Consider the following 24,910-nt stretch of genomic DNA (forward strand, 5'->3'; position numbering starts at 1 on the left):
ATGTGTGTGTGTGTCACAGTATCCACAGGCAACTACACAACACATGAGAGGGGCTGAACCACAGTGACACAGATGTGGACACAGTGCATTACAAAAGTAAACCATCATTGGGACACCCTCAGTGGGCAATCAGGCGTTGGGAGATGAGAGGGAGCACAACAGACACATGTGACACTAGCTGGAATGAACACCAACTAACACAGCAAGAGACTGAGACACAACACCACAATCCCCAGGGACAAGACATTGGTGTAACACAAGCATGCATGGCACCTCCACTGTGATGACAAAGGCAGATGTCGTACAAACTGGAAAACCCAGACATGTGTTCTGTGCCACAAACGTACATCACACATACACAAACACAAATCACTCAGCATGGCCCCTCATCCATGGACAAACGGGAGCTAGGGGACCATCCATGCAAACATTCACATCAGTCCACCATCAACACCACACACCTGAACTGCAACAATGTGTATCTGTGAAGCCCACATGGACAGGTGACATTGCACATGCCCACATGACAAACACAGGAATGTTGGCAGGAAATAAGGTGCACACACATATCACACAAGGACTGTTTACAACCCTGGGGAATGACAGACACACTGCACAGTATGAGGTACATGGCCATGACCTCAAAACTCATGTGACCTTCACAATCCCTGCCACTGTCCCAGGACTATGCAGATGCCAAGGAGGAACACAAGGCACACATGCTGACACCTGCCAGCATTGCTGCCGTGAACCCGACAAGTGGGAGCAGTCACACACACATACAAATGTCTCAATCACTGAAACCTACCACCTAGGGACAACTACATGATATTGCGAACAAACAAGTGCCTTGAGGAACCCTCACTGTGTTCCATCTGTGTCTGACAACATCATCAACACTCAGAACTGACAAATCACAATGATGATACACCAATTAACAGTAGTGGGTCATGCACCCACGCATCTGGTAGCCCATTGGAAAAGTAGTGGGATTAACCCAGTACCACTCAGCAAGCATCAACAACACGAACATATCTAGGGAACACTGTCTGTGTATGAACAGGGATGTGGACACAAACGCATGCACATACAACACACACCATGGGCCCAGGCCATGTCACTGGACAACACACTAACTTGAGGGGACACAACTCCTGTGGGAGCCCAGCTGTGCCAAACATATTCACCGCATGTCCCACTCATGTCTGCAGAACACTTGGTCAGTCAGCCATCAGTTACCGCACAATGAAGGCTCTGGTCACAACAGCCTGGGTACGGGAGTCACCCCTAAGTCAGCTGCACATACCCCAAACATATGTCTAGCAAGTTGCACAGAGGACCCAGTTTCTCCTATTACAATGATGCCCACACCTGTAGGGCCAGTAGTGATGAGCATGAAGTATGTGGAAGTGACAATTTGGACAATGGGAAGCACATCATATGTGCAAGGGTGCAAGCCACAGATGTGGCCATGGCAATTAAATGCTCACAGAGAGCTGTACACAAATGGTTGATCCAGACACACCCAGGTAGCTGCAAAGGATGACATGAATACCCACCAGAATAGGATACATATCTCATGGACCACAGGAAGTACCTCACATCAACACATCAGTATGCAACATTGTAAACCAAGCATTACAGGTGCAAGGGCATCTAAAACAACCTCAACATGATGTACAGCTAAATCAAGTTCACAGGGACAAAGTAAAAAGCTTTATTCAGCATATGAAAAGTGAAACGTCTATTCCAACAAAAGGCCAATGGCCAGTCCATGTCTAAAGGGCAAGGAATAAACTAGAGTCACAAATTCAGTATATGAAATTCGATACGTCTGTGCAACCAAAAGGCCAATGGCCAGTCCATGTCAAATTGCCAAGGAGTGAACTAGAGTGACCACTGTCACACCTTGCTTGCCTGCACTGCTACGGACCGGGGTCATCCCCTCGGAGGGGCATACATGGGGGCAGGCCAGGCACCGCTGGGACAGGATCAGGGTGCAGCAGAAGGAGGCAGTGAAGAGGTGGGGGATGCAGGCGAGACACTTGCAACTGCAGTGGAGATGACTGAAGTGGTGGGTGCTGTCACAACTGTGGGGCACAAGTCAGATGGGGTGGGTGCCGGCACAACTCCAGTGGGCAGGTCAGATGGAGTGGATTGGCTCACCACTGCAGTGCCCAAGTCAGATGGGGTGGGCATGGACTCCAAAGCAGTGCCTACATCCATGGGAGCGGAATGGGGGACAGGTGAGGTCTGCAGGGCAGGGGGTGGTGGGGGATGGAGGACTTTGCCTTGGAGCTGCGTGCTGGTGGGGGGGTCTTGCTCTTCTTGCGCCGGGGGACTTGCGGGTGGGCGTCTCGGTCTGACTGCGCCAGGGGGAGGGTGTCCGGGTATGAGGGGCACTCCCTTCTGTGTATGGGGACTTCCTCTTCCCCTTGTAATCAGGATCTGCTGGGTCGGTGGGAAGAGGGAAAGGTCACAGAGGAAGAGCTTCTGGGGGGATGGGGTTGCAGGTGAGGCAAGGGAAGGGGGCTGGGAGGGAGAGGTCTCGGAGGACTGTGGAGTGGTTGTGGATGACTGTGTGTGTGTCAGCAAACCAGCCCCTGTGAGTGTGGAATCAGTCCCCTGTGCTTGCTTGTGTGCACGTCTAGCCCTTGGTTTGGGGGTATCTGTGCTTTGGACAGGTAGTGTGCTAGGAATTGTGGGTGCTGCAGGTGTAGGAGGGGTGTGGGACTGTTGGAGGAGGGACACTGCTGCCGTCAGGGAGGAGGCCACGGACTGGTTGGTCCTCTGTAGGGCAGACATGCCCGAGGAAATGCCCTCCATGAATGACACCAGTTGTGTCAACAGACCTGTGTGTGCATGGAGGACCTTCAGCATCAACGTCTGCCCCACATGCATCTCTCTAAGTAAGTCCACAGACTCCTCACTCAGGGCAGCAGCGGACACAGGGGCAGGGGGTGCGGTGCCTGGCACAAAGGAGACATGCTCACGAACACGGGAGCCCACAGGGACCTCTGGGATGGGAGCCGATGGGAGGGGGGTGGTGGTGGTGGTGGTGTTGGTGGTGGTGGCAGAGACAGCCTCACTAGCTGGGGTTTGGTGGCTGCTGACACCCGCCTCCACAGGGGAGTCATCCTCAGAGCTGCTGTGGCCTTCAGCTGGGGGGGTGGTGCTGACAACTCCTCTATGTGCCTGAAATCGCCCTCCGTGCCACTGGGTCCACCTGACTCCTCTCCTTCTGTCCCTGTAAGGCTCTGTGGCTCCTCCTGTGCCATGGAGCTGTCCCCTCCTGTGGCCGTGGATGTATCTGGATAGGAATAGGAAGTAACAGAACAACATCAGTCACCTGCACCGACTGCACACACCACAGTGAGTACATCACATCACAGGGCAAGCCCTGGCATCATCAGCTGAGCACAGCTCAAAGTGCCAACACTGTTTAGAATAAGACAATTGTCATTTCCAACATCAACCATGGCACACAAATCCCTCCTTGACTTGCACACATATGTCTGTTGCATGTTGGATGCTAATACCCCAATGTGCCAACATGCACCACCCACACATTAGTTGTACATGCAAGTGAACATGTAGGAGTATGTCACTAGACCCACAGCACATCTCTTGCGACTGACTCAGCACAGGTGTCCGGATGAAGGGATGGGCAGAGACTCATTTCACATGCTTGGGATGCATGCCAGGAACACACACTATGATGTACTCATGTCCTGATGGGCAAGGCCACAATGGGGTGCATGGTGCACACTTGAAAACAATGCAGGCTCACTCATAGCAAGTTCAATGCCATGGCACTGGGATGCCCTGTAAGTCAGTCAACACTATCTCCTGTCACAGGGGCAGGGCATCCAGACAACAACAATATGCACTGACTCACAATCCTAGCTCAGGGGCAAATCTGACTCTGCAGATGGCCGGCGCACTTGCCCATCCCATGAAAACAACATATCCAGGACCCAGAAGACCCCACATCATGAAAATCAGACATATGAGTCTCAGCAAACACGAATCCATGTACATTAACACATCACAGTCTGCCATGCATATAACCCAGCTGCATGAGGGACAGAGTTGCATACACCATTGTGCGCTGTCTCCCACAGTCACATTGCAGATGTCATGCTGACCCTCTGAATCATGGACACCCTAGTTGTACGTAGCAACAAGCCACACCCTAATGACACAGAGGCACACACCTGAGGGCACATGTCACGAAGCACAACCTGCAATTTCACACACAGGAGTGGGATTACAGAGTGTTTGTGAATGCCCTTGAGGGGGCAGGACTGGGCAGGACTAAGTGAAACAGTGTTTTGCCCCGGACAGTAGTCAGGTGGCTAAGCAATTGAGGCATACTTGCCATACCTACTCCTGATGCCTAAACATTGGAGTACCCTGCTGCATGGTTTTGTATTGAATACCCCAGAAGCATGCTGCGAGTCAGACCAGCAATTGGTACACATCTCAAGGGCACACACAGTTCACATGTCAGATCTCAGGCAGTGTGTAAACAATTGACCCACCCATGACACAAACAACAGAGTCACGGGAACTGATGCTGACTGGTACCTGATACATAGCTGACTGCAGGGACACAGTGCCCTAGTGACACAATCAAAAGACTGTAGGGGCCACACCTGTGGAACAGATGAGGAGGGTGCATCTCACAGATGAGGGACCTGATTTGGGGACTACAAGACCTACGTAATGTGGAAGCGTGACCCGGACAAAGGACTGCTATTTGCATGTCAGACATAGTACACAGATCAGGCATGGACTTACCCCCTTCCTGCTGCTGTCCGGCCTTCAGCTGCCAATCCAGGTCCGGGAAGACCACCGCCATTATCCGGAGCATGTGGGGAGTCAGGGTCTGGTGTCCGCCCCTCCTGCGTGGAGGTGACAGCTTCAGCTGGACTCTAGCTATCCTCCGGGTCCGGCCCCAAAAGTCCTGCGACCTCTTCTGGCAGTTGCGGATGCGGCACTTGTAGACCCCCACAGAACGAACAGCCCGGGCGATGGTCAGCCAGATCTCCTGCTTCTGGTGGGCATCAACCTGTGAGGAGGACAAAGTGAAAAGTACATTAACACACATGCCCCAGATTTGTGCAGTACACAATTAGATATAAATGTCATCATCACAAAGGGAAAATAATTACACAGGTAGTGCAACCCTGGGAAATGAAAATTCACATGCATGTCTGACATGTTAACAATGCATGGATAGATTAAGCTGGCAAAAATGCACTTTAGCAGCAGGAAAAATATTCAGTACATGTCCCTACACACTTTGGGGGATGAAAGTAGTCAGTGATAATGCTTGCCACTGCTGTACACACTGCTAGTACTGCTAGTCAGACAACATACTTAATTAGTAAGGCAGTGGACAGCACACTCACCTGCTCCCCTGGTGTCCCATAGAACTTTCTGTACTCTGGAAGGAGCCCGTCCAGCATGGCCTGGTTCTCCTCCTCAGTGAAGGCTGGGGCCCTCTCTAGTGTACGTGCCATAGCAGGAGCCAGAGGATGCATAGACAGCAGCAGTGGTAGCAGGGATGTGGTCCAGTAGCATGTAGTGCAGGCAAGTGATCTCCCTGGGGTCCAGCCAGCCTTATATCTGTGCTGCAGAGGCAACTCTGTGCCATGTGTCCAAAGTGATAGGTCCAACACGGTTGCATTCTATGAATCTGGACAATCCATTTAAAAGTATGACTCGTACACGCCTTCGGCATCGTTCAAATCTTCACCTTCATGGAACACTTGAAATTGCAACATTGTTGTAGGCATCCAACTGAATTTCCAGTGCACAACTCATACAAGTTTTGAATCCGCATCCGTCACTATAACAGTCCTGAGCCAATGGGTGCGCCCGGCTCGTTCAACTGATTGTACAACGCATATTTTGAATGTGCACATGCACCCGTCTCCATACGATTCAATGGCCAAGGCGTACGCACGGCTCGGACATGACCCGTGCAATGCGTACGCATTGTCACCCGCGTTGGACATCATTGCATTCACTGACAAGGCGTACGCACGGCTCGGACATGACCCGTGCAATGCGTACGCATTGTCACCCGCGTCTGACCGCATTAGTGTGACTATTAGATGGATGCAACACACATATACTGGCCATGGACACCTGCACACACCTGCCACACTATAGTATTGGCCATATAGTGTCCCATGGCATGTGAGGCTGCATTCCCTGGGTGTTTGAGGGGGCCACAGCAGTTTTTTTGTCTGGCACTTTGTGCAGCCACTCCCAGGCTGTTATCTTGTACATGGGGGGAGAGTCCTTTGTGTATTGTGCACATTAGCACTGTGATGTGCAATTGGACAGTAATTGGCATGAGTGAAGGCCACAGTGTCAGGTTGGATATGTTTGGGGCATGTCACATACACCCTGAGTCCTGGGGGTGATGGCATGTACGTCACAGTGAGACCTGTAGCCCCAATACTGATGTGCACCCACAGTCTGTGTGCATGTTGTGTCTCAGATGTGTCTGATCACATGTTACCAATGGGTGACAGTCTCCACATCCATGTGGTATATGCATCAACCTTGATGGGGGTGTGTGGCTAAGAGACATACATGCAGGGCCGGCATGGACAACAGTGGCCACTACCTGTGGGACTTACGCTTGCCTTGTGGTGTGTACGTGCTACGCCATGTCCATTGCTGTGTTGATGTGGCAATACAGGGAGCCTGGGTTTCTGCATGGCAAAGATCTGTGATGCCTGGGAGACATGAGTCCTCATTATTAACTGGGGTGTTTTTTTTTAACGTTGCAGCAGCACATAGGTTGGGTGACACAGCCAGATGATTAGCCCATTGCACTACATGGGACTCATGTGGACATGTGGAATTGAGATGTGAGGTGGTGGTCTTGTAGGTAATATATGTGTCCATGACCAACAGCACACACCTCAGTACATTGTGTAATGTCATGAACTAGCATGTGAGAGTGATCCTGGTCATGGCCACATGGGGGGATGTACCGACAATCTTCCTTTGTGCATCTCTGTACTGCAGGGCACCAGCTGTGCATCGTCCGTTCCCAGACCTTGCAACCATGCAGGAACGTGACAGCATCAGACGGTACCGCTTCACAAGGCCACTGAATGAGGAGTTGGCGGAGCAGTTGGCGCCACATCTGCTACCTGGCCGGACATACCCTACAGCACTGACCCCAGAGGTGAAGGTGATGGCAGCCCTGCACTTCTTTGCTACTGGTACCTTCCACTGTGGCTACTGCTGGTGGTATGTCGCAAACAATGTTTAGTCGGGTGCTACGCAATGTCTTGGAGGGGATGTTGCAATTCCTCGACCTGTATATCAAGTTCCCGAGCCAAGATGAACTCCCTGAAATTAAGGATGCCTTTTATACACTGGAGAGGATGCCAAACGTCATTGGATCCATTGACGGGACATATGTTGCCCTGATACCACCACAGGCACATGAGCAGGCATACCGTAACAGGAAGCACTACCATTCGATCAATGCTCAGGTGGTCTGTCTTGCTGATATGTTGATCACACATGTGTGTGAACGGTTCCCTGGTTCGGCACACGATGCCTACATAATGAGGAGTAGTCACATTGCAACGCTGTTGTCATAGATGCCAGCTCAGCATGCCTGGCTTGTCGGTGTGTACTGACTGTTTCTCATTGTGTGTGTTTGTCAGTGTTGTATTCCACACTCCTACCAAACTCATCTACTTGTTCATTTTTGTGTGTGTAGGTGACTCCAGATACCCCAACATGCCGTGATTGCTGACACCCCTGATGTGCCCTGTGACACCAGCCAAGCTGCGCTACAATGAGGCACATGGTCAGAGCAGGAGGGTGATTGAGCGGACATTCGGCCTCCTGAAAAGCCGCTTTCGCTGCCTGGACAAGACCGGAGGGGCCCTCCCATATGAGCCTGCAAAGGTGTGCAAAATAATACTGGTCTGCTGCATGCTACACAACATGGCGGTGCGGAAGGAGGTGCCTCTCATCCTGGATGAGGATGACGACGACCAACGTCCGGCACCTATAGAGGATCCCGGACTGGGCCAGGATGCCAGGATGCCAGTGATGATGAAGATGATGGTGACGTCCGCTCCCAGCTCATCAACAACTTCTTCACCTGAAAGTGAGTTTCCAGGGTTGTTATGTGAATGTATGGAGGTAGCCAGGAATGTGTTGAGCCAGCTCTGTTGCTGTCTGAGTGTGTCTGTGTGCCACTTGACTGGATGCGTGCTGTGATGTGTCCATTCAGGTGGTGTGTACTCCACAATAGGGTAGTACTGCTAACTAGTGTTTGTGTAGGTGTTTTGCAACATGTTTTGTGCATGTGTATTGCATTTCTCTCCTGTTCGTCTGTGCTTTTGACTGTATCTTGTCTGTCCTTCCCAGGGTCCTTTGCCTGTTGTGTGGTCAACACTGACCCCCAACACCCAGAAGCCAATACCAGTGTGGAAGTTGACAATTCCCATCAACTGATGTACCACACATCCCTGGACTTCCATTCTCCAAAACATTGTGAGCGTGTGTCCACTGTTACGTAGAATTACCGTGCAACTATTGTGGAATAAACGTGTTGCTGGTGTGTAATGAACCTGTGCTACGCTTTGTTATGTGCGTTGTCTGTCTTCCCACATCTGAGTGATATCTGCTTACCTCACCTGTGGACTTGTTACCACTGACTGTGCTTGGTGTTGTGTCTGTGCATGCCAATGTGTTTCAGGTCAACATCTTTGTGTGTTATGAGTCACATGGCCATGGTGAGTATATTTTGTGTTGCCATAGTGGTGTGTCTCCCTCACATGTGTCACATCCCCATGACTGACCTTACGTTGGTCACATTGTTGCAGTATTTGGCATGCACTGTGTTGTGTAGCAGTTCGACTTTGCCCTGAACATGACATGTTTGAATCACAACAGAGGCAAGTATGGTGTACTGGTGAGTTTATTTACAAACATTTGTGAGTGAGGTGCACAGGATGGTGGGTGCTGTACAGTGGTATGGGAATCCAAAGTTCACATTTGAGTTGGACGTGCTGGTAGATGAAATGTCCAGAGTAAAGTCCACAGTCATCTGATACATTGGCCCAACATGAACCCTCTATGTCATGTGGGCGAGTTGTGTGCGATTGGACAAGGTGAACGGGTTGCGCACAAAGAACATTGTCCAGAACAGGTTTAGAGTCCCTGGGGGATCTGCTGGGACATCTGCCTCTCACATGTCCTTCTTCAGACGACCCCTCTTCTTCCGGGGGGGGATCCTCATGTGCAGGCCTCTGCGGGCAGGGGACTCTCCGCCAGAGTCCTCCTCCCTCCCTGTGGCGCTGGCAGATGTTGTTGTGGGGACAGGTTGGTGTTGATCTGGCGGAGGCATTGTAGTATGTCCCGATGCACCGCAGTAAGGGCATCCCACTTTGCCTCCATGCGGGCTTGGTGGGCGACCTGCTCCTGCTTTATGTCCTTGAGGATCCCCACTACCTGGCCAAATTCTCCGGTGCTATCCTGGAACGCATCTATGATGCGTGCCAGTTGGGGGTCATCATGCAGTCGAGACCCCTCTGCAAGGCGTGCCCTGTGCCTCCCACCCCTCCCAGCACCCCTCTTCACACGGGCAGGACCAGCGGCGGTACGCACAGGAGACCCTGGGACCCCTTGTGTGGTGTTGCTGGTGGTGTTGGCTGTAGCTTCCGGGGGGTCCTGTGTCCCTCTGCTGTGGGTGTTGATTGTCCTTGGTCTGTCCGTGTTGGCGATGGTGCCCTGTTGGTGTCCAGATGGTGGAGGCGTGGGTACAGGGGGGGCAGATGTTGCTGCTGCTGGAGCTGCATGATGGCTCACACCGGAGGGGCCAGATTGGTCGTCGTCATCCGAAGAGGACAGTGAGAGAGTCCGACCAGAGAGCTCAGTATCCAACAGAGTCTGGGACTGGGTATCCTCGTCATTTGTCAGTGGGTGCCCAGCACAACCTGTGTTTGGAAGAGACACACAATGTGATTTATGTTTCTACATGCATCGTTGGTTCACAAACATAAAATTTTCTACTTTTATAACAGATGCCTGCCTTTACTCTGCTTTTTCCCAGCTTGTCACGGACAGAGTTTGATATTGTTGTTGGCCATGTGCCAGCATGGCCTTGTGCTCCCCACAACAGAGCCCAGTGTCAGACATCTTGTCGGTCCCTTCCCACTCCCTGTGAGGCGAGTATGGTTCAGGTTGATCTTGCTGGGTCATGTGGGTGGGTGTAGGTTGTCTGTGACTGCGAGTCCCATCATACTCTTGGCTACAACCCCCTTGCCAGCATGCCCATGCTTCTTCCCTCTTGACTCTGCTTCCCTGTGAGGGGGTGTGACAGCAATGGCAAGATGGCTGACTGTGGAATCCTGGTGTTTGTTAGGCTAGCAGTACCAGCATGGCCTTGTGCTCCCCACAACAGAGCCCAGTGTCAGACATCTTGTCGGTCCCTTCCCACTCCCTGTGAGGGGAGTATGGTTCAGGTTCATCTTGCTGGGCCATGTGGGTGGGTGTAGGTTGTCTGTGACTGCGAGTCCCATCATACTCTTGGCTACACCCCCCTTCCCAGCATGCCCATGCTTCCTCCCTCTTGATTCTGCTTCCCTGTGAGGGGGTGTGACAGCAATGGCAAGATGGCTGACTGTGGAATCCTGGTGTTTGTTTGGCTAGCAGTACCAGCATGGCCTTGTGCTCCCCACAACAGAGCCCAGGGTCAGACATCTTGTCGGTCCCTTCCCACTCCCTATGAGGCGGGTATGGTTCAGGTTGATCTTGCTGGGCCATGTGGGTGGGTGTAGGTTGTCTGTGACTGCGAGTCCCATCATACTCTTGGCTACACCCCCCTTCCGAGCATGCCCATGCTTCCTCCCTCTTGACTCTGCTTCCCTGTGAGGGTGTGTGACAGCAATGGCAAGATGGCTGACTGTGGAATCCTGGTGTTTGTTTGGCTAGCAGTATCAGCATGGCCTTGTGCTCCCCACAACAGAGCCCAGTGTCAGACATCTTGTCGGTCCCTTCCCACTCCCTGTGAGGCGAGTATGGTTCAGGTTGATCTTACTGGGCCATGTGGGTGGGTGTAGGTTGCCTGTGACTGCGAGTCCCATCATACTCTTGGCTCCACCCCCCTTCCCAGCATGCCCATGCTTCCTCCCTCTTGACTCTGCTTCCCTGTGAGGGGCTGTGGCAGCAATGGCAAGATGGCTGACAGTGAAATCCTGGTGTTTGTTTGGCTACAAGTCCCAAGTGAGCCCCTGTGCTTCACACAGCAGCAGCCAGTACGGGGGATGTTTTGCTGATATTTCAATGAGGTGTGTGTCAAAGCATTGTACCCGGTGAGTTGTGTGGAGTTTGTGTTGGGGGGTGTGTCTCCCCATGCTGATTAGTATGGTCAGGGCTGTCAGTCCTCTTTCCCATCATGACACGTGCTTCCATTGTAGGGCGTGCAAGTTGTCTTTCAGGATGTCAGTCAGTGGTGTCCTGCTTCTGATTTGCGCACATGCCCTAGCAGGGCCTTGTGCTCCCCACAGCAGGACCCAGTGTCTGCCATCTTGTCAGTCATTTTCCACTCCCTGTGATGTGGGCATGTTTCAGAGAGGTCTTGATGGGCCAATCAGGAGGGGGAGCATTATCTGTGACTACAGGCCCCATCATGCTTTTGTCTACACTCACTTCACCTGCATCCCCACTATTCCTCCCTGACAGTCAGCTGCACTGTGAGGTGGTGTGTTTGTGGTGGCAAACTGTTTTGCTGGATGTATTTGACTTAGTGCCAGTGGCTTGCTCTATTTGTTTTTAGGTTGGTGCATGTCATGACACAGTCCCCAGTCACTATGAGATGGCAGGTATTGTGTTTGTGTGACTGACATACAAATCTTGGGTTGATTATCTATTGGTTAGTGTAGGTTTGCTTGGGTGCACTGTCCCCTTGCCACAATCTTGGGTTTGTTGTTTGTGTACTCACCAGTCTCTGGGATGTATGTTAGGCCATGGACGCTCTCTGGTGGTAGGATGTCCCGCACCTTCTCCTCGCAGGTCCTGAAGTAGACTGGTTTGGCAGGAGGGCCACCGCCGGTGCGCTGACTCAAGGCGTGATCTTTCTCGATGAGTTTCTTGACCCTCCTGCGCATGTCATACCACCTGTTCTGGATATCGTCCTTTGTGCGCAACGTTGGTGCTTGTGCGTTCACCTTGTCCACAATCCTCGCCCACATCTTGGTTTTCTGTGAGATGGGGTCCTTTGAACCAACGTACCAAACAAATGTGGCTCTACTCTGATAATCTCGTCTACCAGCACTTCTAACTCACTATCTGTGAACTTTGGATTCTTCTTTGGAGGCATGGTGATGGGTGGTGGTGGTGAGGGATGTGTGTGTGAGGGCGCAAGTGATGTTGGTTTGGTGTTGGTTTTGCTGTGTGTATGTGTGTGTGTGCTTTTGTATGAGGTGCTGATGGTGTGTGAGTTGTGTGATGTGTGAGTTGTGAGTGTGTCTGTGGTTGCTGTTTACTGGTGTTTGCTGCTGGCTGTGTCTCCTGTTTGCAAGGGATGATGGTAGTGATTGTAGTCCTTTATATAGTTGTAGTTCTGGGTGTGTCTTTGTCCAATTAATTTGTGTTGGGTATTTATTGGCTTAGTCATTGCTTGTTTGGTCCTTTTTTTGTGTTTTTTCCTTTGTGTTGTGTAGGCATGTAGGAGACGTTCATGTGACGGAAACGGACGCTGCTGTTGTCTCGTGCGGGCTTCTCCGCCTCGTTCACGCTGCCTGTCTTCTGTGTTTGGTAGGCGTCGTTCGCGGCGGTCTCTATTGCTTGTGTGCCCGGTTGTCTGTGCGTGTCGGTCGTGCGGCTTGTTCCCCGTGCGAGTCGTTCTGGTTTATCGCGCATCGCATCGTACAGCGCTAATTGTACATCGCGGGTACGGGTCGGTCGGTTTGATTCCGGGTTCATGTCGGTCGGTGAAAATTGCGTCGGTTTTCCGGCCGGATCACTATTCTCCCTACGGCTCGGTCGTACGGCTTGTATTCCGTACATGTGGGTTGTAATTCACTCGCGTTGAATCGTACTGCACGGGTCGTACGGCGCTAGTCCGTGTTGGTCGGTATTCGGTCCGGGTCCGTGTCGGTTGGTTCATTTTGCGGCCGGAATCGGAATCGGCCCCTTAGTAAGGAGCTCACTACAGTGTCCTAAAAGCCAACGACACGTGTCTGTAGGGCAGTGCTGCCCACTGGCTCAGGCCTACAGTACAGTCCAGCAGGTCCTTAAAATTAGACCGATGTGACTGAATGAGGTCAGAGATCACATCATTACGCACGGCAACATCACTTTTTGGCACGTGCGCACTCAGGGTGATGTACTCCACCCCTCCCGCAGAACCGCCCTCAACAGGTAACTGTAGGGCAGCACTGCCTGTAGGTTCAGGCCTACCTTATGGTATTGCAGGTCTTTAAAATGAGACAGAGATGTGACTGAATGAGGTCAAAGATCACATAATAATGCATGGCAATATCGTGTATTCGCACGTGCGCAGTCTGGCTGATGCATCCCATCCCTCCCGAAGCACCGCGCTGAAGAGGTGTCTGTAGGGCAGCGCTGCCCGCTGGCTCAGGCCTACAGTACAGTCCAACAGGTCTTTAAAATGAGACAGAGATGTGACTGAATGAGGTCAAAGATCACATCATAACACATGGCAATATCGTTTGTTCGGACCTGTGCAGCTAGGCTGAAGCACCCCACCCCTCTGGCCGCAGCGCGCTCAATTGGAGGCCCTGTGCACCCAGGCCGCTCTGCTTACCTGCTGTCGTTGTGTGAGCAAACACTACGGGAAGCAGAGCTCACAATTCAGATGGAGTGTTGATTGCAGGAGAGTGTACAACTCATGGATGCCTTTTGTAGACGACAGGCAGTAGGGCTCACAATTTAGAGCCCGTGTTGATTGCCAGGATGGAGTACACCTCATGGATCCATTTCTTTTTTTTATTGCGCATTGTGCGAGCCGTACGCGTGTTTTCCGGCTGACTCGTACAGCTGTACGAGCGAGCAAGTATGATGCCAGCTACATGAAATTCACCCACCAAGTCATTTCCTGGTCTGAACCGCGCCGTACGTCTCGGTCGTAAGCTAACCGTGGCGTGCAATGGATGTGATTCACAACCGAGCCAGTACGATGCATGCGTCGGACAGCCTGTGCGAGCCAAACTGTCCGACTCGCAAACCGTCCGGGTGGTTGCCATTGGTGCCGATTCCGATCCTGTAGCGTGGCGCTGGGGGTCCGCATCGTACATACACGGGTGGGGGTACGTCTCGTACATACACGGGTGTACATACACGGGTGTACATACACGGGTGTACATTCATGGGTGGGGGTACGTCTCGTACATACACGGGTGTACATACACGGGTGTACATACACGGGTGGTGTACATACACGGGTGTACATTCACGGGTGGGGGTACGTCTCGTACATACACGGGTGTACATTCACGGGTGGGGGTACGTCTCGTACATACACGGGGGGCTGGGGGGGGACGGCGCGTACATACGGGGGCTGGGGGGGGGCAGCGTGTTCCGGGCCCCCTATACCGCTCGCATCATGGCGTACTTACCTTTTCCGGCACTTTTTGGGTGCCGTAAAAATATTGCCGTCCGGACTGCTGTCGGTACGAATCGTACTTGCTGGTACGTAAAAACATGCCTAACTCCGTCCGGGCGTCACGTCCGCGGTGTGCCGGATCACATTCGTATGTATTTTACTGTCGGTCGGTGTTTTGTCCGACTCGTACGGAAATGGTGTTTCCGTACGAATCGTACTTGCAAGTTTGTAGGGTTTTTTTCCCGGGTACGAGTCGGACGGAGAAAACGCTCCGACCGACGGTTCGTACCCGGTTTTTCCAGGATCGGAATCGGCACCTTAGTGTCTCAGAACTGTTTCAGTGTACGGCAAATAGGTGAATGATATGATATGCGTAGCTCACTGTAAAGTTGTTATACTCATGAAACAGAATTGTCAACACTTTTGCAGGGAGATAGTTCAAATTTTTTTCACGATCACCCAACCATTTATTGTATTATTTACGTTGTGCGCAATTAAAGTTTTAGTATTACACAACTGCTCCAATGCATTGATAGTTCTTTTTCACATGTCTCACATATTTATTTGCATCTCGCACCTCACGTTTGCACGCATGCATTGAACTGGATCAAATCATGCTGTCCAGCGCACTCTACTTTGAAGAGGGAGGTGTTAGGTGGTTACACAATACATGGTTGGCTAAAAATGAACAAACAATGTAAAAACTGCAATTACAAAAGGACATTTGTTGACACCGCCATGCATCACGTGACCATTGCAGCACTGCATATCAGTGTTTAACCGGTGTAGTATACTGTACATGATTCCAGGAGCGGTCCAGGGCTGAGGGAACACCACCACACTTGCACACTATGGAGATACACCGTGCTTTAATTGTTTGAATTAAACGGGCGTGCTGGTATCTCAGCTTTGAATTTCTTGGACAACTGGTTAAACTGCTTTCATGCCAGAGCGTAGTCTGTGCTATAATAAAGCCCAGTGCCCAGCACTGTACCCAAGATGGTGGCAGGGAGAAAGATTACTTTTAAGCATTGTCAAGCTGGGAATGAGTAGTTGGCGGCTACGCGACAACACCTACCATGAAGAGCTAGGCCTTTAGGCCACCCCACCCCTAGTACAGAATGAGTGAAAGGAGGATCAAATCACAGTACCTCTACGGTGACCACTGTTGGCCGTAAATTCAGCCGTATGTCCGTCATCAGTCTTTAATCAGTTTTGTCAGGAGTCATTTGCATGTAAATTTAGCCCTTCCGGGTATAAAAACAACCAATTACACAACTAAATTTAGTCTGGGAGTTGGCTGTGACTGACCATTACTGATAATGTGCACAGTGACCTAGTACTGGTGAATTTGAGGTACCCCAGCCAATCCTCCTGCACATACTGAATTCTGAAGTGCCGATTGGCTTCGTCAGTAGGGGTGAGAGGTGTTTGTTGGTGAACTCCGCTCTGCTGGCTATTGGCGGAGTTTTTTCTAAACTCCACGCTCTGCTTGGAGCCCAGGGTTCTGAAAAAACTGAGCAAACACCGCTGGCGGAGCGGAGTTTACCGCCCACCCCTAGTTTACACCAGATTTTAGATCGGGCAACTCACTGCTATCAGGGTCGGACTGGCCTATAGGGCAATCAAGCTTTGCCCAATGGGCTCGTCGGACAGTCAGTATGAGGGCTAGTTTTTTTGCTGTTTGTTGGCCTGTTTATGGTCTGCTGGACCGATTTTTACGGTTCATTTCCCTCATATTAAAATAAACATTGCCTGCAGCAAACCCATATCAATGCAGTCTTACATACTTTGCAAAACAGTTATATATTATGTCTTTCCAAGTTCAAAACTGCCCCAATTTGCAAACATGGGCCACGTTTTTTAGCTATCTAAATCACTAATGGAGGCCACTTTTATTTTGGTGCTCAGGCCTATTTTCAGTCCCAGTCCGACCCTGACTGCAATGACTTAACAGCAGTCGATAACAACATTCGATACTGAGGGCTTCCAAGGTAAAGCGAGTTACCATAGTCCAATCACGATAACACCAAAGCCTGTACTACCACTCTCCGTGCAGAAGTAGGTAACAATTCCAACATTTTCCTGAATGCCCTCAACAAATCAAAACAACTTGTGGCTAACTTCCTACTTTGTATCTCCAAGGTAAGCTTATTATCAATCCATACTACCAAACCTTTTACAGCTGATTTTGGGGTAGGATGGTTTGCTAGAGAGTCTGGCCAGTGCAATGCAGACCAACGAGTAGGGTTGTTATACGGTATCAAAAGCTGCACTAAGTTCCATTATAATTACTGTAGGCAACCCACCTTGGTCAAGAATTTTTCTCAGCTCTTCCATAAAAACTAAAGGTGCTGTCTCCATGCCACATCCTGAATGGAAACCCGTTTGGGTGAAATGAAGTACCATATGTTTTTCCAAGAATGACGACAATTGCTAGTTAACACATTTGTCTAGCACTTATAACTGGTAGCCGGGATATTGGCCTATAGTTGTCTGCTAATGCAGGGTCCAACGAAGGTTACTTTAACAGCAGCCTAACAACAGCGTGTTTTCAAGACGGCGGTACCATGCCGCTTTGAAGAGACAAATTAAAAATATCCTATAAAACAGGGTAGATTAAGTTTTACCCTCACATAGGTACAGCAATAGAGTCCTGGTCCAATCGGGGACCCGATTTCCCTGTCTTTACCAACCCTTCTACATCTTCCTTCCTAACAGGAGGAAAGGCCAATAGATCCTCATTTAACACACTGCCATGAAGGGTCCAATCAGAGTACTTACCATGCTCTCTTTTATCTGCAAAGGAGACATAGATGTTATTAACTTTTTCAAGAAAATACTGAGCCAGTTTATTACAGAGGGAGTCAAATGGAGGTGGTATAGTGTGCATTGTAGCAGATTTTTTGAAAGAGTTAACTATTTTAAATAGCTCTTTTGCTGAGTTCAAGGCATTATCAATCTGAGTGGCAAAGTAGGTGGGGTGCGCTTCCCTTGTGGCATAGTGATATCTTTATACTACTTTCTTATAATTTAGTTTACCAGTTGCATCATAATTTTTCCTCCACTTCCTTTTCATACTTTTACATTCATTTGTTAGTTCCAATAGGTGCATATTGAACCAGGGGGCCTAGCCCTCCGATCGGCCTGTTTTGTGAATCCCCATAGATATGAGCTTATCCAGCAAGGCCTTGATTCAATCATTGAATAATGTAATTATCTCTGATATTTAATCATTTACTATAATTTAAAAGGATGTTTTTCCAATTGGTAGCTTACCTGTAAGTCCCAAGTATTTGGCACCTTGTGTACAAAGAGCCTGTAAGCTAAATAGTAATAGTGAATTGCAGCCCTTATTGTGCCACCACTAAAGTGAGCATGTAAAACATTACTCCGGACATGTCACAGCATGGCAGTTTTAAAAGTGCCATTTCGACCTGTTAAAATCACATTATTAACAGGCCTAAATCTTCCTTTTTAATAATTATGTGTCACCCCAAATTAAGCCCCAAGCCCCCATAGGGCATGGTGCTTAAAAAGTAGGACACATGTTCATAGGTTTTACATGTGCTGTCAGTGAAACATATCCAAAGTCGTTTTTGCATTGAGTTGCATTACAACACCTTATAAAGCATAACCTAGCCTTGAGAATAGTTAGGACTATGGTTCAAGGTTTCCAATTAATGCAAACTTAGGGCATCATTAGTATGGCGGGCGGACTTTGTCCACCCGCCATACCCTCGGGAAACGGGACCGCCTGCTGAGGGTGCGGCGGTCCCGCACTCCCGATTAGCATGCGCGTGCCACCATAGGTACCCCCATGTGCACCCCCCACCCCCCAGAATCCCTGAGGGCCCGCTACGGGCCCCCAATGTCAAACACTGCCTGCCCAACGCCGCCACGGAAAGGCAGGTCCCCGCCTTCATAGTAATATGGATGGCGGTGTCTACCAGACACCGCCACCATATAAACTGCTTTTCTGCCCGGTAGTCAATCGGGCGGATTGCCTACCAGCGGAAAACCGGCGGACAGTCTTCCCATCCGCCAGGGTCCCCCCTGCCATGGTAATGTGGCGGGGGGAAATTGAATGCGGGTGGAGGTTTATAGCGGGCGGATCGCCACTGCCATACGGGCGGTGGCGATCCACCCGCTATACTAATGGGCCTCTCCAATCTTATGATCAAGTCACATTTTAAATTACTATTTTGAAAATGCCACTTCTAGAAAGTTTGTGAAACAAGCAGGAAGTACAGCACATGTGCACTCAGTGATATACTAATTCCACACAATATACTAGTCAGCCACATTTTTGATATATAAGTGTGCACCCTGTAGGGGGCTCTGCCGACCACCTTATTATTGCAGTAAACTAAAACAGCCTGGATAGATGTCCAGACGATAAAGATGTATAACCAAGGTGAATGTCCAAACTCTGCTTTATTCAGTCCATAACGAGTTTTCAAAAGAAACGACAAAATGTTTGACAAAATGCTTGATGCAGCATCACCAATCTGGTAACAGATTATATTCTTTCCCAATGCGAAGAATATTTGAATTTATTAACTTTATCGTGTATAGTTACTATTGCTATTACTATTGTAGATTCCCCTGATGAAGGGCAAGAACCTGCCCGAAATGCATTGGGAAAGAATATCATCTGTTACCAGATTGGTGATGCTGCATCAAGCATTTTGTCGTTTCTTTTGAAAACTCGTTATGGACTGAATAAAGCAGAGTTTGGACATTCACCTTGGTTATACATCTTTATCGTCTGGATCGTAAATGATTATTAACACGATTGAGAACTTCTGTTGAAATTTTGAGTCATTGATCACTGGTGGAACATTGTGGATCCTTTTAAAAAATTTCGTTAACTATTTGGTACACTTGGATTTGAAGTGACACAATAGTAGTGCATCTTGAGCCGCTGGACATCTATGCAGGCTGTTTTAGTTTACTTCTAGAAAGTTGCCATTTTTCTGCTTAAAGCCTATAGATGCCTCTTCAGAGTTAATCCCCAACTGTCACCTGGCAGCCCGCAGGGAGGTGTGACTGGCTCCCAGAAGAGTTAAAAAAGATCCTTGTCTGAGGGGAGATATGACCACCTCATAACAGGATGGCTCGGAGGATGTGCCCACCAACTACATAAGCTTCAAAGGGCCATAAGGTCTCACAGGCAGATGTAACTCACACCAAGGCTTGCCCCTGTAATTGTCCAAGTAGCCAGAGTGGTGCCAATCCCAGTGATGGAGAATCTGTTCCAGAACTGGTTTGCAGGGGGAGTCCCTTATTTCCAAGACACACCTCAGTGGTGTTTCCAGAGCTCCAACCAGGGTAAGAAAGGTACTGCCATGTTGGAATTTCGCTGGAGCAGGGCACAATGGGATTGTTTAGGGCCTAACCCACAGTAAAGTATGTTTAAAGTGGGTAAGGCTGCCCCTTTAAACCATTTCTCTATTGGCCAGGGAGTTTTCCCCTCCCAGAGGCTAGTGCCAGGTATAACGCTGGGTAATTTCTTCAGAACGCCGTGGAAGACAGAAGAAGGACTGCACCTGCTGTTGATCCTGTGGAGAAAAACTCCAAGGGCTGGATCAGCTCCCTACTTGTATACCAGATTAAAGAGTGGACTCCATGGACTAGTTGGCTAGCGTCCTGTTGAGCTTCAGGAACACAAAGGTTGCAAGAAGTCCGAGACTCTGATAAGCTCAGTTAACCAGTTTCAACTGGATTTGCCCTGGACCCTTCTAGTGACTTCTGGGAGATTGAGCCCTAACCCACAGGTGGTGCTCAAAAGGTCCTGGACTCTTTGCTGATGCTGGAGTGTACTCTTTTCTCCTCCAAATTGCAAGACTGTGCACTTAGAGACTTTTCAGTCTGCCGCTATGCCTTGGCCAACGCCGGTCAGCCTCAACTTGCTTGTCTGCACCGCTGAAATGATCTTGATTTCCAGAAACGTTTTAAAGCCAGAAAGTAGAGGGCTTCACCAGGATCAACAGCAAGCACCCCCTGCAGACACCTTCCTGGGCCTGATCTTCAGACTTCGCCCCCTCTGAGCTTTCTCGACTTTGAAACCAAGAGCCTTGATCTTCCCAAGAACACCAAGGCGCTTCAGCCTGCAGATGTTGACGAGCTTCTCTTCAGATCCAGCTGACACCATCGTCAATGCAAATTCTCTCCAAGTAAGAGAATTAGGGCTCAATTTATTGTTTGGTAGACAGGATTTACTCTGTCAGGGTGATAGATTTCAAGTACTCCGTCCCCCTGAGGGAGTATCCACCCATTACATTTAGAGATCTGCTGGGCAAGTGGATATCTCTTGCATTGGCAGGACCTGCTATCATGGTGCTTCCTTTCAATTCATTGAAAGCTTGACTGACGGCTCCGTCCCTCTGTCAACATGAAAGAGCCGTACAGCAAATTTTTAAAGAGCATAACATAATGTGTATTTGTAAAGCACATACTCACCCAACGGTTCAATCTTTCTTTTTTGATTTTCCAAAACAAAATTCCAAAGCAGGATTTTGTTTTTGAAAATAAAAAAAAACAATTACTCCTCATCATGAGAGATTTCTCCCATGGTTTTACTTGGTGGTAATGGACAGTGATAACGTTGCCATTTGTCCGCCCACTCTAAATAGTGCCGGTGGGCAGATGGCAAAAGTTCTGATGTCCATTACTCTCTCGGGCCTTCGGAGGTGTATAGCAGTGGAGGAGATGGAGTAGTGTCTGCCATTGACATACTGAAGGTCAGCCTGACACTAAATGCGGCAAGCGGACTTTCAGTTTGGCGGAGAGCGTACTCTGTAGCCCTTCTGATGGATTAGCCTCTCTGCCAAACTCTAAATTGTGCCCTAAGTCAAATGGTAAATGTTCCAATGGACCGAACTTGATCCCTGTATTCAACTTCGCTCCATCGTTGTCATCCTTAAATTTTGACTTTGACCTGGTCTAGCTCGACCAGATACCAGCAGTTGCCACTTTGTGCTTTCGGTGCTAGAAGCAAACCTAGGGGCCCATTAGGATGGCGGTCGGACTTCAGTCCGCCCGCCACCCTAGCGGTGCTGGGACCAGCTGCCAGTGGTGCGGTGGTCCCGCAACGGCAATTAGGATGTGACCGCCACTGTGGCGGTCGCATCCCGCACATACAACATTGTGGCGGGCAGTGCTGTGAGCAGCACCCGCCACAATGTTGTAAATGCATGTTGTGCATTGGCATGCTCAACGTGACAGGCACCGTGCGGTGCCTTCCACCTTGTGCATGCCAATGTAGGGGGGTAGCCCCCAAGTGCAGCCCCCCACCACCCTACCCCCCGGGGGCCCACAACGGGCCCCCAAAGTGAAAACCGCAAGCCTTTTCATGGCGGAGTCTCTGCCATGGAAAGGCATTTCACCGCACCCACCATATTATGGGCCTTTTTGGCCCGCCTACCGGCGGAAAAACAGTGGGCGGTCTTTCTGTCGGCCTCGGTACCCCCTGCTATGCTAATGTGGCAGGGGTAAAATGCCGTCCGGCGGGGTGTTTTGGCGGGGGGATCGCCACCGCCGGTTGGGCGGTGGTGATCTGCTCACCATCCTAATGGGCCCCCTAATCTTTTTAAACATCCTATCTCTGGTTCCCTACTTCCAATTCCTGTTCTTTTGGTGCCTATTTGCACAATACAGTTTTTTCTATTTTTATATCTTGGAGTGGGATTTTTATTGTGTTGTGTTTTCTGCTTTTAATCTGTTATGGTATTGATAATTCTTTACACATATCTCCTAAATTAAGCCTCTCTGCTATGTGCTATAGCTATCAAGGCTTAAGGTCAGGTTGAAATCATTGAGACCTACCTGGACCTAGCAAGGAAGAGTGCCATTATTAGTTGAAGAGGACTAACATCCACTTCAACTAATAATCCACTTTCTCCCATGCCTACATGTAATAGATTTAAGAAAGTACTATTTTAATAATAATAAGTCAGTTTTAAATGGACTTTCACTGTCTAGGTCTCAAAGTATTACAGCAAAAGCGCCCTGATGACACGTTGCCGGAATTACGAGTTTGGTTTTATTTTAATGCAACTGATAATTATTGGATATGCTAAATTGCCCAACATTCGTTACATTTCAGCTGGTCAAACCTACCGATATTTAACAGGGAACATTTGTAGGGTATTTACCATACCATGCAGATTTTGATGTGTAAAACACCAAAATCCACAAGTTATTCCCCAATAACTGATAATATGTGCTATTTGTTGCACCCGGTAAATAACGGACCCAATGGTATTGTTATGTACAAGGTGCGATGAATAGCACCTTTACTTGTAATCAGGCTTAACGTGTTTTTTATGCACAAAACTATGGAACTGTTTTCTCATCCTTAAAAGGATACCTGACTGAGTAGATTCACTGTGATCTTCATACATATTTCTACGCTGGGGCATTATTTTTGAGCTATCCTACTGGCCAATATGATATCTGAGGTCTGTAAAACCATGATCCAGACACTGTTCAAAACATTTTGATCCACTGCAATGGATTAAGGCAGGTCCATGTTTTGCCCACAATATTTGGATTAGGCCCCCCTTTAAACTATACTCCCTACAAACTATAGGAAGTTTAGTGAGAATTGTAAAACGGTTCTCACTGTTTCTGCACCCATCAGGCAAGTGCCCCTGAACATCATTAAAAGCAAGTGAGGCTCTCCTAGGGCAGCGCACTCAAGTGCCAATGTTTGTAGTTAGAGGTCTGTTTTGCATAGTGCATGAAAGTTGTTTAGAACTATCTCGGTATTCCTTTCTAAAGGTGATATATGCATGGTTATGTTGAGTGTAACACTGCGTATAAACATCTTTTTTCTAGAAGAACTCTCAGTGTCAAGACCTGTTGAAGGCCAGGATCAATCTATTGCTGGACAGAGAGAAAGTACCACTCAGACCCTGCTGAAGCTCTTCCCAACGTCTGCTCAGCCCCATACCACCGCCAAACCTACTGAGCCCAAACAGACACAGTCTACAGAATCTGCAAGAGGTAGGAGTTGCTGGGGGAACCTCCACTGGAGGTCATGCCCTAAGACCATTTTCAAGTTCTTATGTCTTCTTGTAATCATTTGAAGAACGTGCTTCGTTATTAGACTTTTGAAGTCAATGTTGATACAAAAAAACATTTGTGTTCTAGGAGGCTTGTGTCATCTGTGGCATCAGTGTAGTAGATGTGGCAGAATAATTGATTTCACACATATCGAAACAGTAACTTCTGCGAGTCTTTATAGCAGTAGTTTTAAATGCCGGAGCTAATTAATTGGATCAATATTTAGCCACTGGTGACATTTTCTTTACAATGTGGTAATCCCGCATAATGTCCAGCATTTTGAATTACGCTTTCCATGCAAAATTTACAACATTATGCAATTATGCCATGTTATGGAATTTTGATTTGATTTTTAATTTTATGTAGCGCTCGATTGCCCTGAGGCGTCTTGGTACTGCTGCCCTGCCACTCAAAAGGAGAAGTAATACAAACGAGGTTAAGTAATGGCTGCCTATCGATTAAAGAGCCAAGTCTTTATTGATTTCCGAAATGCAAAAAGATCTGAGCATTTTCTTTTCATGTCCATTGAAGTAGAAATCATAATGTGTAAGCATGGGACCAAAGTGAATAAACAGAATGCAAGCAGCTTTTGATTTGCAACACTTGCATTTTTTAGTGCTATTTTCTAGCAAAAAATACAACCATTGCATCCAAAAAGGACATGAGGACGCATTTTTGGCTAAGTAGGGGGTGGGGGGCTGCCTACTTGCATACTTATTCTAGAGGAGGAGGAGAAGAGAGGCCCAAATATCGCAACGAGTGGGCAGCCCATTGAAACGGGGTGAGGGAACATAGTTCAAGAACCTCCTGAGGGGGAAGTGATAGGTTCAACGCCTGCGATTTAGTTATGTTGATTTTGAGGCCCGAGACGCGTTCAAACTTATGAAGTGGTGTGATTAATGAAGGAAGGGAGTCCCTAGGGTTGGTCAGGATGAGCAGGAGGTCACCTGCGAATAGCGCAATCTTGTGGTCATCGCCACCAAAAGGTATGCCTTTGATTGTGGCAGAGTGGCGGATGGTTATCGCAAGGGGTCCTCCTGCCAGGGCAAAGAATAAAGGGGATAGTGGGCATCCCTGAAGAGTGCCCCAGCGGATATGCACAGGAGGGGCAAGGAGTCCGTTCATTCTGATTTGCGCCGAAGGGGCAACATAAGACACCATGATTCGAGACACCAAAACCGGTCCTAGCCCAATCCTCTGTAGTACTGCTCTGAG

The 24,910-nt window shown here is 49.1% G+C and overlaps 1 protein-coding gene across 3 annotated transcripts in view; it reads left to right on the forward strand.

The window, feature by feature from the left end:
• Positions 1-24,910, forward strand: part of LOC146809756 (scavenger receptor cysteine-rich domain-containing group B protein-like) — a 450,060-nt gene that overhangs the window by 347,798 nt on the left and 77,352 nt on the right. For 2 of the 3 annotated variants that reach the window (XM_085616608.1, XM_085616609.1), the window contains one exon: positions 23,468-23,635. In XM_085616608.1, coding sequence (XP_085472734.1) covers positions 23,468-23,635 — 168 coding nt within the window. The remainder of the gene's footprint in view (positions 1-23,467; positions 23,636-24,910) is intronic. The other variant, XM_085616607.1, reaches the window with a different exon arrangement.

The sequence above is a fragment of the Triturus cristatus genome, chromosome 7 (genome assembly GCF_964204655.1).
Source record: "Triturus cristatus chromosome 7, aTriCri1.1, whole genome shotgun sequence".
NCBI lineage: Eukaryota > Metazoa > Chordata > Amphibia > Caudata > Salamandridae > Triturus > Triturus cristatus.